The sequence below is a fragment of the Rhineura floridana genome, chromosome 2 (genome assembly GCF_030035675.1).
Source record: "Rhineura floridana isolate rRhiFlo1 chromosome 2, rRhiFlo1.hap2, whole genome shotgun sequence".
Classification (NCBI taxonomy): domain Eukaryota; kingdom Metazoa; phylum Chordata; class Lepidosauria; order Squamata; family Rhineuridae; genus Rhineura; species Rhineura floridana.
In genome coordinates, this window is record NC_084481.1 from 78,197,113 (window position 1) to 78,210,759 (window position 13,647).

Sequence of the window (13,647 nt, forward strand, 5' to 3'; positions counted from 1 at the left end):
CGTACCTGGAGATGCTAGGGATCGAGCCTGGGACCTTCTGCGTGCAAGGCAGACGTACTACCACTGAACTACAGTCCTTCCCCATTATATAACCATGTTATATGTACACCCTTTTTCCAGCTACATAATGCTCAAAGCAGTTCACAGTGAAGTATGACAAAAAAGCAACACATCGCTATCCCTAAATGTAATGCCATATCCCTTAGACATTTTCTTTTAGCCTGAAGAGCTATCCCCCTCCCACCTCTTGGCCACTTCCCAGGCAGTAACAATATATGAATCAAACTTAGAAATCTTGGTGTGCAACATCTTACTAATGAGTTTACATTTTGCAAGTTCTTTGGAAAACTGTAGTTTTCCTTAGCCCTAAATGCAAGATTTTGATTAAGGATCCGATAACGTGCTAGTGTTTGTGTATATAATCTGTATTTATGGTGCCAAGCCAGATTAAAAGAGGAGATCCCATTATGGAGAAGGAGTTTCAAAGGAAGAATGTTGAAATCTCAGTCAAACGTGTCATCCGAAACATCAGCGAGGTATGTCTTTGTGCCAAAAGGGTGAATGAGACTACAGTGGAGAAACTTGCATTTGTTTCAAGAAATCCCAATAACTATAATTTGGATACTTTGTTTATTTTTATCACCAATAGGAAATAGGAAGGGGAAGAGTCTGAATGAACACTTGGAGATTTATTAGGGAGAGCAGTAGGTGTTAGTAGTGCAGGCATAGTCTTAAGTTATCAGTCAGAATGCAGCGGTAGCATGAAGGTGTAATAGCCACCTGAAGTTCATTGATTTAAAAAGAATTTTCAGCTGAGTGCATCCTAGACCTTTTGTGGCTAGGCCTGCAATCCAAAGTACATTTGTTGGAAATAAGGTCACCTCCAGACTGTCTGTATTCTGCAGGAGGGATTCAGTCTGTTGTTGTGTAAATTTGTATATTTGTTAGCAGAGAACGTCAACAGTCTGAGCTGTGTGTGTGCCAGTGTGTGCGTTTACTTAAGTAGCAGGCTTTTACCCTGCATTGAGATCACTGAGACTTAAGACTTAGTAAAATAAGAAAAGCTACTTTATTTATAGAAATGCATAGTAGATAGAAAGGCATACCTAGTTCTAACTAATTTGGAGGCGCAACGCCCAGGCTTGGAGGTTGCCCTCATGGCTTCGGAGAGAGAGAGCAGAGACAAAGGTGTCTCCTCTCTCTTGGACAGTCGAAGAAGAGAAGAGAAGGAAAGGGCGGAAGGAGGAGGGGCAGATAAGTTTCCCTAAGACATACCAGTCTAACTACAGAAGGAAGGAAGGAAGTCAGAGCATCACAGGTAAAGGTAATCAAGCCTATCCATCTGGAGGACCCTAACTCTATCTCCCTTCTGGAACATAAACAAAAGAACAAAACAGGAGTTGCTCTTGCCCCAGTTCCAGCAAAGTTGCATGCCAGAAATGTAGGATTGCGCAATTAAAGTGGATTAAAGCACTGTCACAGAACAAATCCTGTTCAAACTTTTTGTGGTGAGGAAAGTGATGGGGAAATTATTTGAAAAGTGTGGAATAAATGATGGATCAATGGCAAAGTGTATAATCATGGGAAAGTAGATCAGGATGAATACTCAATGTCATATAACCTCCCTGCAAACAAATCAGAATGAATGCTCAATAAAGACCAGGTACTGTCTAACCACTGTGTGAGGTTTGTACAAGCAAATCAGGATGAATGCTCAATAAGCAGGTCATCTGGAGGAGCCCTTGTTCTACTGAAGTCACAGGATCCTTTTTCAGTGTAATTGCAGATACAATTACCAGTATAAACGTGTCACTTATAAAGTGGTTATGTTATGTTTGTTATGTTATGTTATGTTACGTCCCCAGAAAAATGTCACTAAGAGCAGGGGTGAGGGGGCAAGGCAGATGGAAAAACTTGCCCCTTGATGGTCCCAGCACACTCTCACCCCTGCAGCAGTACCTTTCAGTCTGCAGCTCCTCCTTATAAGACCAGGCAGAGGGGTGGGGCAAGGCTTGACAGAGTTTTTGTTTGACACTCCTAACTATTAACTATTTACAAATGAAACTATTCAAATGTTGTGTGCCATGCAGTGCCCAAAATTCCAGCCCACATTTGATCTCCTGCTTAACAACCCTTGGTGTCACAGGCACTGTAATCTGCGACGGTTTCAACAAGCTGCACGTAAGGTACTGAAACAAATGGTCTTGCATAAATACAGGTGTGCATCTGTCAGCTGTAGACATACTGTTCATTTCTAAAACCTTACTGAAGAGGCAGGTGTGTTTGATAATTTTTTTAAAAAAAAAGTTTTTTAAAGCCGTGATTGGAACTGTGTCGCCATGGTGTCATGGCTTCACTGCACATGCGTGTGTGCACCCTCCCACGCATGCACAAAACAAAACTCCCCTCTGACAAAATGTGTCTCATTCGTTTTTTTTTAATTTGTTTTTTTAAAGCATTTTGGTTGCAAAAAGTCTTTAGGCTTCAGTCCTGTACCCACTTTCTTGGGAGTAAGTCTCATTGTACCAGTGGGTGGTGGCAGGAACCAGCGGACGGTGGAGTGAGCAACTTACTTGTTAGTAGACACACAAAGGATTGTACTGTGTATGCACTTACAGGGGGAAATTGTCAGTTTTTAAAAATGGCAAAGAAAACTTTTCACACACACACAATCAATGGTTTGGTTTTGAATGCTATTCTGCAGTTCTGTATCCTATATATTCAAGAGGAATAACAACACATATGTTAAGATGAATTATAACACCCCTAATTCATAGCCTAGACTTAACCAATATCTCTAGACCCAAGCCTTGACCATAGTCCCTGGCCCACAAATCTTCATGATAGAGAAAAGACTGTATAAAGCTAAACCGTCAAATCAGTTTTTGAAGTCTGTTAAGGTTACTAAGTTCAAGTCTTTCAAAATACAGAACCATCAATATGGTCCACATCAATGCTGTGCACTTCACTTACCTATCTTTTTATTTATATATCTATAGATCATATTTTTGTAAGTTGTGACACTGCCACATTTTAGCACAGCAGCAGGACAGCAGGCAAGCGAGGCGAGGGAGTGAGGGAAGCAAGGATGACAGGTGGGGGAGCCAGCAGGCGGGGCCAGGCAGCGTTGGGGGTCAGAGAGTAGCAGCAGGGGCCAGCAGGTGGTGATGTGAGCGAGGAGGGGGGGCGAGCAAGCAGCAGACCAGGCAGCAACAACATGGGAGACAGGAAAATAGTTCAGTAAACTACCTAAATGTTGCAGCGGCAAGTACCCGGGGAGCTCTTTTTGGAGTTGCCTGGGGTTGGGGGCCCTTTGGAGAGTTTTCTCTGTGTGTATGTGTTTGAGAGTGCCTAGTGCATGCATGTGTGTGTGTGTGTGTTTGGCAAGCAAAGCAAGCAGGGGGCAGAGCCTCCATAGGTTAAAATATTTTACCCTGGTCTTGGTTGCAAAATACTGAAAATTCATTGAACGCTATTCTAAATAATTATTCTAGATCTTGATTCAATGCCGGCTAAATCGTGTGCTATATTTGCTACATGGAGCATATAAGGGTATTAAATATCAAGAAGAGGAAGAGGCATTCATGTCAGGTAAACCCTCTGAATTACAAAGCTATTTTTAATATTTGTTTTCATTTTAAATAGCAGTCATTTAATATTATGAAAAATAATAATGGCAGCCTATGATGTCTACATTATAAATTAATAATGGAATAGCTAGAAAAATCCTGCAATACCAAAATGGCTGCCATAGCCCAGTCCTGCAAGGCTTTTGCTGTGCTGCTTCCTCTGTGAGTGGGCTACACATCACAAATACTATAAAAATAAGAAACAGGAATGTAATGCCATTTGCTTTGTGCCATAAAATTCAATGGTGACCACTGAGAAAGTATGAGGGCTATTTTTGAGGTGGTACAACTGATGTGGATGAAACCTGCTGTTGTCTTCCAAGCCCCTGAGGTCAAGATGAGCAATGTAGGGGCAAATGTTCCCTCCAGGTCCTCTTGAGTGGAAGGCATGTCTCTCACCCACTCCTGCCTAAAGTTTTGATCTTAGTTTTCATCCTTCTATCTCCTGCAACAGAAAGCAGCATTCTCAAAACAGTCAGCACAACAGCAATAAGTGATGAGGAAAAGAAAGTGCCTTTTGTCTTGACTGCAGATCGCATACTGCCTTCTGAATTCCCCACTTACAGTTCACCTCAGTGGGCTGATGAGCTGGTAGGTACCACTGTGACATTAGCGATGACAAGTCTCTTAAAAGAGAGAGAACCCTCTTTACTGGGTTTGACAACCACTTCCTATGGTTATAAAACTGGCATCCTCAAAGCTGTCAAATTCAATTTGTGAGCATAAACAAAACTGAAATCGGTTCTCTGAACTTGGAAGGGCTGAGCTGGGGGGAGCCCCTACTACCGTGACTAGATTAAAATAGATCTAGATTCTAATGCAAATTCAAGTAAAGGCTCAAAGGTGATCATGATGATGGGTGGTCTCTTCAAGGTAAAGGGAAGGATGAAGGTGGAGGATGAAGGTGGGTCTCTTACAACCTTCTAGGACGGGTGAAGCTGTGGTTCAATGACAAGTTCCGTTGGCCCTGGCCAGCATGGCCATTGGTCACGGATGATGAGAGTTGTAGGCCAACAACTCTCTGGAGGTTTGCAAGTTCCCCCATCCCAGTTCCTATAGTGGCAGTTTTAATCCTGCTGACTGTTTTATGCTGCTTTTCAACTCTTCGTGGCTTTTAACTTTTTTTGTATGTTAAATGTTTTATTATTTTTTTATAAACCACCTCTGGAATATGATTAATGGGATGATATAAATAATACTTGGAATAAAGAAATAGACAAATGGAGGAGCCAGTAACAGATACCTGGGTTGGCATCTCCTTGCAGAGAGCAGAAACCGGTGGGAAAAAATCTCTGAAGCTGCTGCCAGGATAGGTTGGAAGGAAGCAGGGAGGCAAACCAGGTTGCTGCGCTACCTCCCCCTTCATTGCATAAAAGAAGCTGCAGGCTTGGAAGTGGTGCCCGCTCTGGCTGAACAGCTGTGGACTATCACTCCCATCAACCCTGACCATTGGCCATGCTGGCTGGGGATGATGGGAGCTGGACCCCAACACATCTGGAGGCTGCCATGTTGACAATCTCTGATCTGGGATCACTCTTGATAGGAGTGCATCAGCTTTCCATAGCCATCATGTCTGTCACTACAGGCCCTTCTCCCTTGTTTGCTACTGCATTGACAGGTGGTAGAAATGGCCCCTACCTGCCCCATCTGCTTGCTAGATCTGCCACTGCTATTGCTGTGAGCATGCCTCTCCCTCATGGTATGCCAAGGTACCAAATAGGTAACTATGGTAAGGTGTGTGTGAATTTTTTGCAAGTATATGTGAACCAAACAAGGGAATAAAGCAAATAATAGAAAAAGAAACAATTATGCAAATGATACACTGCACTGACTCTTCGGTATTGATTATTTTATATGAGCAAAAAATGATAACCTGTTACGTACTGGATTTTTTTTTCAGGCACCTGCGATTCTTGGTATAGTTCCTGTCAAGTCTGCAAAAGTTAAGATTAAACAACTTCATCACTTCCATGAACTAAAGGTTAGGTAACGTTGGTTGCTAAGTCATTTCAATGATAATGAATAAAATGCTTCCTATTAATTCATTTGGATAATTTCATTTGATCGTTAGGAATTTCTGTGGTATTGCCATTTTTTCCCTTTTGTTCCAAGGTCCCTCAGTATTTCATCCTCATGGGATATCAGCCATTTTGTGTGCATCATTCAGCGACCAGTTACAAAGTTCTAAAATATTCTCAAACTCTGAGGACAGGTGCGCAGGTAACCAATCAGTCCAATATCACTATTTTTTTCTTTTCTCATTCATTTATAGCGTTTGGTAGTGTAATAAGTACCAAAAAAATCCTTGCAGAACATCCGTTTTCTGCCTTTTTATCAGGAAGAATTGATCCCAGTAATACCTGACTCAGAAGAAAAGCTCCAACTGACTGCACAGGAAGAAGAACCGGACAGCGCCTTGTTAAACCTCAAAGCTCCTGAAGCTTTGGTTCATCCTCCAAGTGATCATCCACTTGAAATCTTTGTAAGTAAAAAGAGCAGGTCAAGCAAACTTCGCCTTAAAGGGTGAAAAGCATATATGCAGTTGGATTGGTGGTGCAGAATTATAGGGAAGTTGTCTTGGATCTGACTCTCTCTCTCTCCCTCCCCCTCCCCCTCCCCCAACACGTTACTTTTAAGTTTTTGCTTTAAGAAGATGCCTTATTTGAAGTTCAACTAATGGTTCATTCAGCCTCAGCTATATTGGCACCAGCTTGCTGGTGGACAGCAGGGTAGGGCGCCATGATGGAACTTGCCGCCTGGTAGCAGCATTGCGGCTGCTTACCAGAACAGTGTGGGGTCAGGGCAGAACGCAGCAAGGTTGGAGTGGTGCAGATGCACTGGGAGAGCCAACCCAGTCCTCCTGCCAATATGTCCCCCACAAACAGAAATTACAAACACCTCCCCCCCCGCCACCACCTACAGTAGACTAGAGATGCTGCTGCCAGAAGGCTGGTTCCCAAGCCATGCAGGCCACTCTTTATAGTTCCCACTGCATATTCATGTAAAGATGTGAAGAGGATGGCACAAAGTGGACTAATACAACTGTATAAAGTTTTTCTAGTCCTTAATGTGAAAAGCTGCAGGCCCTTACCACAAAAGTCAGTGTAGTCACTACAGAGCATACCAAATCAACTGCAATGCTGGGGCTCTAATTTCTGCCAGCCTCAGTTCCATATCCTGAATGGTTTCCTTATTTGGGTGGCCATCTTCAAAAGAAGCAGGGCAGGCACCAGACCACAGGGAGCCAGTGGGCCCCCCTGGGCGCACATGCCTAAATACACCTGGTCATGCCACCTCTTGCATCGCCATGTCAGCACACATGGCTGCAATCACCCAAGATGTGCCAACGCAAGAGGTGGCATTCACTAGGCTTATTTAAACACATGCCAGCTACATGCATGTGTGTGGTGTTGCCTGGGAGAGTGGAACTCCTGCTCCATGATCTGTGCCACTATCCAGTCGTGATTTGCAATCATGCCCCACAACCCGATGCTGGCAGGGATCACAGAGCGGGACCTCCACCCTCCCAGCTCTAATCACAGGGGCCCTCAGCCAGTGCCCAACCTGGCCACCTGCTGGCACCGTGCCTGAAAAGAAGCAAGAATTATGCAAGCAATGTACGACTGGTGTTTCAGTGTCGCTGTGTGTTTCCATTTCAGAATCCATGTCCAGGGCTGTATGAGTTCAAGGCACCATTTCCCTACTCTGAAAGTAGCATTGAATATCATATTTGTCCTGTTCCAAAATATGCACTTACCAGGCAATTCCCACTAAAATCCACCGTGCCGGTTACACAAAAGAAGTTCCTCCATCACAGGGTAAGGGCTGTTGAAGTCACTTGGGCTCCAAGAGCTAGAAGCTTGTCACCTTGGACTGGCAAAGATGGCTAGCAGCTTTTTCTGTTGTGTGGTTATTTCAGGAAGTGATTCACAGTGTAACCAGCTGGAGAAAGTTTCCATCAGTTATCTTTTCAACTTTACCTAATGTACCTGCTCTGAACAGCATATCAGTGCCATTCTGGTAAGAATGAATGATCACTTTTGGCAAAGCACTAGAGTTAATAGCACCTGAATCGTATATACCCCAAAGCGACGTAGCACAGCACTAGAAACCATTCAGGGAATGTCAGAAGTGTAATGGAAGTAGTCTGAAAGGGTTGGCTTCCTGACAGGAAGTTGAAGGGCCGTGCCCAGGCATTTCTGGCTACTGACAAGATACTTCTCTTTGAGTTTAACATTTACTTATTTTAAAGCATTCTTACACCACTTTTTATGTGAAAAATGCACCCAGAGCAGCTTACATAAGATCAGTAGTAAGGCAGACCTTGCTAGAGATGTGAAGGCCCAGAAAAATTCCAAGAGGAGGAGGTACCCCTTTTTAATTTTTTCTCCAATTTTTTTTGGGGGGGAACAGAAATTCAGGGAGAGGGAAACAACAGGAGGGGCTTTTCTTCCTCAAAGTTTTCTGGGTTTTTTCCAGACCTTTACATGTCTAACCCTGACCATTGCTCAGAGCTTTGGTCCAGGAAATCCAGGAGCTGCTAATTTATTTATTCTGGGTGTATATCAAAATTAAATGCTTGATTTATGCATGTGGTATTACTTGTGTCTCTAGAGGCTGGGATAATACTAAATTACTCCCCAGTTAGGAGGTAAGGGAAAGATAATTTGATTGATGAGTTCAAGAGAAGAGATTGGCTCAGCAAATGGTGGCCACTGTTTTGTTACTGCTGATTGTAACCAACTTGGGTTACTTTTTTTCCTCTCACTTTTTCCATTTTTTTCCTGGGCCTTCACATCTCAAGGTTTTAATCCCCTGAATTCCTGTTTTATTTATTTTTATATGCTTTTATGCTGCTGTTATATTGGTTTTAGGCTTTATTTTTGTGTTAATTGTATTGTTTGTTTTTATATTGTACACCGTTTAGATGTTTTTAAAACATTGAGCAGTTTATAACTGCTTCTAAATAAATAAGACTCCTCTCTCCCCCTCCTGGCCACCCTTTTCTGTTCTGGACATGCATGCAGGTATTTTTTACCTGTATGTATGCACCTTTTAAAAAAAATAAATCCCCAGGAAGAGCACTAGAACAAATATTACCACTCTTAGTTATTGTGCTTCACACTGGGCAAAATGGAGGCTTGTGCTTTGAGGCTGATGCAATATTGTTATAGGATTGGGGGGGTTGGTCTGGATAATGTCTTTGGGTAATTCTGTTTGGGGACTGTGCCCACCAAAAAAATTGCACCGAGAACCTTCTATAGCAGCAGTGAATACAGATGTATAAAAGATTGTTTTTACTTTTTAGATTTCCTGCATTAAGAGCTGTAGCTCTGTGGCAGAGCACATGCTATGCATGCTAAAGGGCCCAGGTTCAATTCCTGGTGTTTTCAGATAGGGCTGAAAAAGACTGCTGTCTGAAACCCTAGAGAGCCACTTCTAGTCAGTACAGACATTAATGAGCCAAGATGGAGTAGTGGTCTGACTCTGTATAACATGCCTTTCTAGGTTCCTAAAAGGGGAATCCAGATTAAATATAAAAAAACCCTTATGGACTGGCATTTTGATAATGATGACATGTGGATGCTGCAAAAAACATGTGGAATTGCTTCTGCTCATGCACACAATTAACTCCCATCTGGAAGCACCCTAAGACAGTATAGAGTTTGATTGTTATATAGCTCTTAAGAGAGATCAAACATGGAAAGGTCATGGTGGGGTTAGGGAGGGCAATGTAATTGGTTTTATATTATGCTTGCTCTTATTTTATATCTCTTTTTGTATTGTTTTCAATAATCAAAAAGTGATGAAAATAACTTATTTTAAAAAAGACTTGGCAATGTATGCAGAATAATATGTACACACACACAATGCATTCCTTATTTTTCAGTTGAAAGGAATTGATGTAGATATCAAAGCTAGGATAATAAAATAGAAACAACACTTGAAGATGATTATCTCCTAAATGCATGAGTGTGGTTGTGTTTTCCACAGCACTGATCCCTATAACGAAGACATGATTCCAAAAGCTGTACCTCCATTTCTGCATAATTTACCAGAGGATGACGAGGAAAATGTAATTGACGAGTAAGTTTCTTCTGTGCTTGTTCTTTCAAAATGATTTTATTGTGTTTCAGGCACTGGGATTTGATCACAAATATGTGTAAAGGTTGGTGGGTATATATGTTTAAAGATTGCTCTCGCATAGGGATGGGATGTGCTGGCTGGTACCAGTTCGAAAGCAATCTGTCAACAGGCTGATATTGATTCGAATTTGTTATTTGTCTGCTAGCTGCTGCTTTTCCCAATCTGTTCCCCCCCCCCAAAAAATCAATATTTTTAAAGGAATATCAATATTTTTAAGGAAATGACGATATTAATATCAATATTTTTGACACATATTTTTTAAAAAAATCTGTTTCCAAAAATAGTAGTGGAAAATCACTACATAAAAATCTGTTCCACAATTATAGCGAATAAGCAAATTAATGGAAAATATGGTACCAAATTCAAACTGGGTGGAACTCCAGCACATCCCTACTCTTGCATACATAATACTTGCATTCCTAGAGGCTGAAAATGATGTTAGGCTGCAGTCCTAACCCCATTTAACCCTACTTTTGAGTAAGCATGGTTAGGATTGAGCCACTAATTGCTTGCATGCCCTCAAGGACTTGAAAAATAAAATAAATGTCCATTTGATTTTTAGAGTGACTGATGTGGAGGCTCCAGTCTTGCTTACACCAGAGATGGTAAAAGCTGAATTTCCACAGATTGACCTCTCAGCTGATGAGAGTAGATCCCAAAAGGAAGGAAGGTGAGTGTTTCCATTAAAACAGGTATAAGGAACCTGTGGTCCTTAGATGTTGTAGCACTGCAGCTCTCATCATTCCATACTAACTGGGGCTGAAGGAAATTGGAGTCCCACATCATCTGGAGGGCCACAAGTTCCCCATCCTTGCATTAAAATGTTAGGGAGCAATTAAGAAATTGCTTCTCTTGGTTCCCAAATAGATGATCATTGGCAGTCCAGTGCCCCAGGCTTTTAGAATCATAGAGCTGTTGAGTCCTCATAGAGGCCATCTAGTTCAAGCCCCTGCTCAGTTCAGGAAATCCCAGAGATAAAGTGTCCCCGGCAAATGGCTGTGTAGCCTTCCTTGAAGACCTACAGTAAGGAAGAGTCCACCACCCTGCAAGGATGGCTTAGATGAACCTAGAGCGATCATTGTACAAGCGGAGGAATATCATTTGTTGTTGCCTCTGAACACCCCTGCCTTATTAATACAAGAGAGATCACTGTATTTGTATCCTATAGGCCCTGATTAACCTTATATGTTCAGACCTAAGCATGCAAATATGATGGTGAGAACTAGCCCTTGGTATTCATTTAATTTGTTCTATTAATCTGAGTTAGCCTATGAAGATGTATTCTGCAACTCTATGTAAGGATAAGGGCCATAGCAGACACAAAGTATTCTAAATGTTTGAAAACAGTTAACATGTATATATATAGTTTTTTAAATAGCCAAGGGGAGGACCATTTAACTTCTCTGTTTAAAAATAAAAACAGCTGAGGGGTGGAGGATCAGGACCATGGCATGTAGGGAAGAGGCTTAACCCTTTCCCCCCTGTGCTGTAGTCCTGACAAAAATGACCCCCACCCTAAGCTGCTGTGTATCCTGAAACGAATCATTGACACCAATAGCAGTTCCCTTCACAGGGGGAATAGCAACTTGAGAGGTTTGTGTGGTTTTTTGACGTGGTGGAGAAAGAGTTAACCCCCTTGGTCCTGATCCTCTGAGCCCAACTGCTATTAAGAAAAAAACAGACTTGTTAAATGCATTCATGCATTAAACATATCATTTGTCCCTAATCCTATTGAACTCGTGGCTTTGCTTGTTAGTATTCTTGCAGTAAGTAAGAATTACTTTCTCTTTCTAGTGAAATAAATGTAGAGCTTAAAGTTGCTTCTTGCACTTCTCTGAATACTTCTGTACCTGTTTCCAGGTAAGTGAACAATGTGAATCTTAAAAGACATTGTATTGCTTTGTTAGTGTTAGTAGAAATTGTAATAATCTCTGTTGGTAGATGCTGAGAGTCTACTAAATGGTTGCTACTCCGTGGACTCAAGATTGAAAAGGAACAACGTCCCACTGCTGCCTAAGCAGGAAATTAGATTGAAGACTTGAAAGCAGGCTGGGGTGTGGTGAAATTCAGCAAATATGAGCTGTGTACATATATTCACAGGAATAATTTCCTCTTTGAAACAGGAGGCAGTTGTCAATTATGGTTACTTCTAAAGGTAAAGGTGTCCCTGCACTTGTAGTGTGAGTCGTTTCTGACTCTTAGGGTGATGTCTTGCAACATTTACTAGGCAGACCGTATATATGGGGTGGGATTGCCAGTTCCTTCCCCGGCCTTTCTTTACCCCCCAGCATATGCCGGGTACTCGTTTTACCGACCACGGATGGATGGAAGGCTGAGTGGACCTCGACCCCTTTTACCGGAGATTCAACTTCCTCCTTCTGTTGGAATCTAACTCCGGCCGTGAGCAGAGCTTTCGGCTGCGTTACCGCCAGAAAAATGCTGTAATCCTGGTTCCTTTTCTAAAGGCTTTGAATTGTGTTTGCAATTGGTTTTACTGAGATTAGAAATTGATCTTTCATTTTATTTGGGCTTTACAAAAAAGCAACAGGGTAAGGGAAACTGGAATGGACCTCAAAAGTTACTAAAACCCACCTCTGAAATAGTACAAGACGCACTTGACCCAAAGTGCCTTTAACATACAGATCTGCATAATCCAGAGTCTAAACATCTGCATAGCTACTCTCACACTGTGACGTGTTCTAGCCCAGAACCCAAAGGAACATTCAAGGATGCTGAAGATCACACCTTTTTATTTCTTTAAAGCAGGGATGGAGAACCAGTGGCCCTCCAGAGGTTGCTGGAGTTCCCATTACAGTTCCCATCATCCCTGACTTCTGGCCACGTTGACTCAAGCTGATGGGAGTTGCAGCCCAACAATATCTGGAGGGTCACAGGTTTTAGTGGAACAACTTTCATGATGAAGAAAGTACCTTAAGGATTCTTTTGGAAATCCTGACTTAATCATAAGCTCAGTTTTTTGCTCTTTTTACAAAAAAAAAAACTTATCTATGAATGTCAGGATCATTTCACATATTATACTGAGACAAACCTTTGCCGCCCTGGGCTCCTGCTGGGAGGAAGGGCAGGATATAAATCAAATAATAAATTAATAAATAAATAAACCTGGGTTTGAAACCAAGTGTACGCTCTCAGGAATTGTAGGTCATTGATGAGTGTAGCTTTTTATAATTATATTTGTAAACAGCATGTTAATCATATTCACAATGTTGATGTGTATGCTTACAGTACCATAGGAATATAGTAATATGATTCATATATGGCTTTATATAATGGAATTGGTAATATTATGAGGGTAAGAGAAAGTGTGCAAAAAAACGATGAGTTTGTTGAAATATGGTATAACAAAATGAAAGATTCAGTATATCTATTCTTTTTATATTTTGTCCATAGTATCAGTGTTATACAATTAACCCGCAACATGAAATAAGACCACCATGAGAATAACAAACAGAATTTATAATTTCATGAAGTGTACATAAGATTACAATATGCATATCCACATATATTGGTTATGTATATATTATATAAATTTTTCTCTGTGTTTGTATGTGGACAGATAGATGTAGATAATATGTGAAGTGGTTTTAGTATAAAAAATCCCATTGATTCCAGTGGGCTCTTGCATGTATACAAAAACTTTGAATATCTTTGGTTTGTGTGAATGAGCATACTTTTGGCTGCATTTAGAACATGGGTCATTATATAAAATCAACTTCTGAGCATGGTACTCCAGACATAGGTCTTCCCAGCAGTTTTCCATTCTTCCTAATCATTGGCATATGAGATGCCTAATGTTTCTGGTTAGTACTGTCTCTTGCTGCCCCAGAAACAATCTAGTTCACTTTGTTTC

At 41.5% G+C, this 13,647-nt stretch overlaps 1 protein-coding gene across 3 annotated transcripts in view; it reads left to right on the forward strand.

Moving 5' to 3' along the window:
* CFAP221 (cilia and flagella associated protein 221) overlaps window positions 1-13,647 on the forward strand; it is a 59,138-nt gene that overhangs the window by 43,771 nt on the left and 1,720 nt on the right. For all 3 annotated transcript variants that reach the window (XM_061608982.1, XM_061608980.1, XM_061608981.1), the window contains 12 exons: window positions 447-536; window positions 2,091-2,186; window positions 3,495-3,591; window positions 4,084-4,220; window positions 5,530-5,610; window positions 5,742-5,849; window positions 5,968-6,111; window positions 7,289-7,447; window positions 7,549-7,649; window positions 9,624-9,716; window positions 10,339-10,446; window positions 11,571-11,636. In XM_061608982.1, the coding sequence (XP_061464966.1) occupies window positions 447-536; window positions 2,091-2,186; window positions 3,495-3,591; window positions 4,084-4,220; window positions 5,530-5,610; window positions 5,742-5,849; window positions 5,968-6,111; window positions 7,289-7,447; window positions 7,549-7,649; window positions 9,624-9,716; window positions 10,339-10,446; window positions 11,571-11,636 (1,280 nt within the window). The remainder of the gene's footprint in view (window positions 1-446; window positions 537-2,090; window positions 2,187-3,494; window positions 3,592-4,083; window positions 4,221-5,529; window positions 5,611-5,741; window positions 5,850-5,967; window positions 6,112-7,288; window positions 7,448-7,548; window positions 7,650-9,623; window positions 9,717-10,338; window positions 10,447-11,570; window positions 11,637-13,647) is intronic.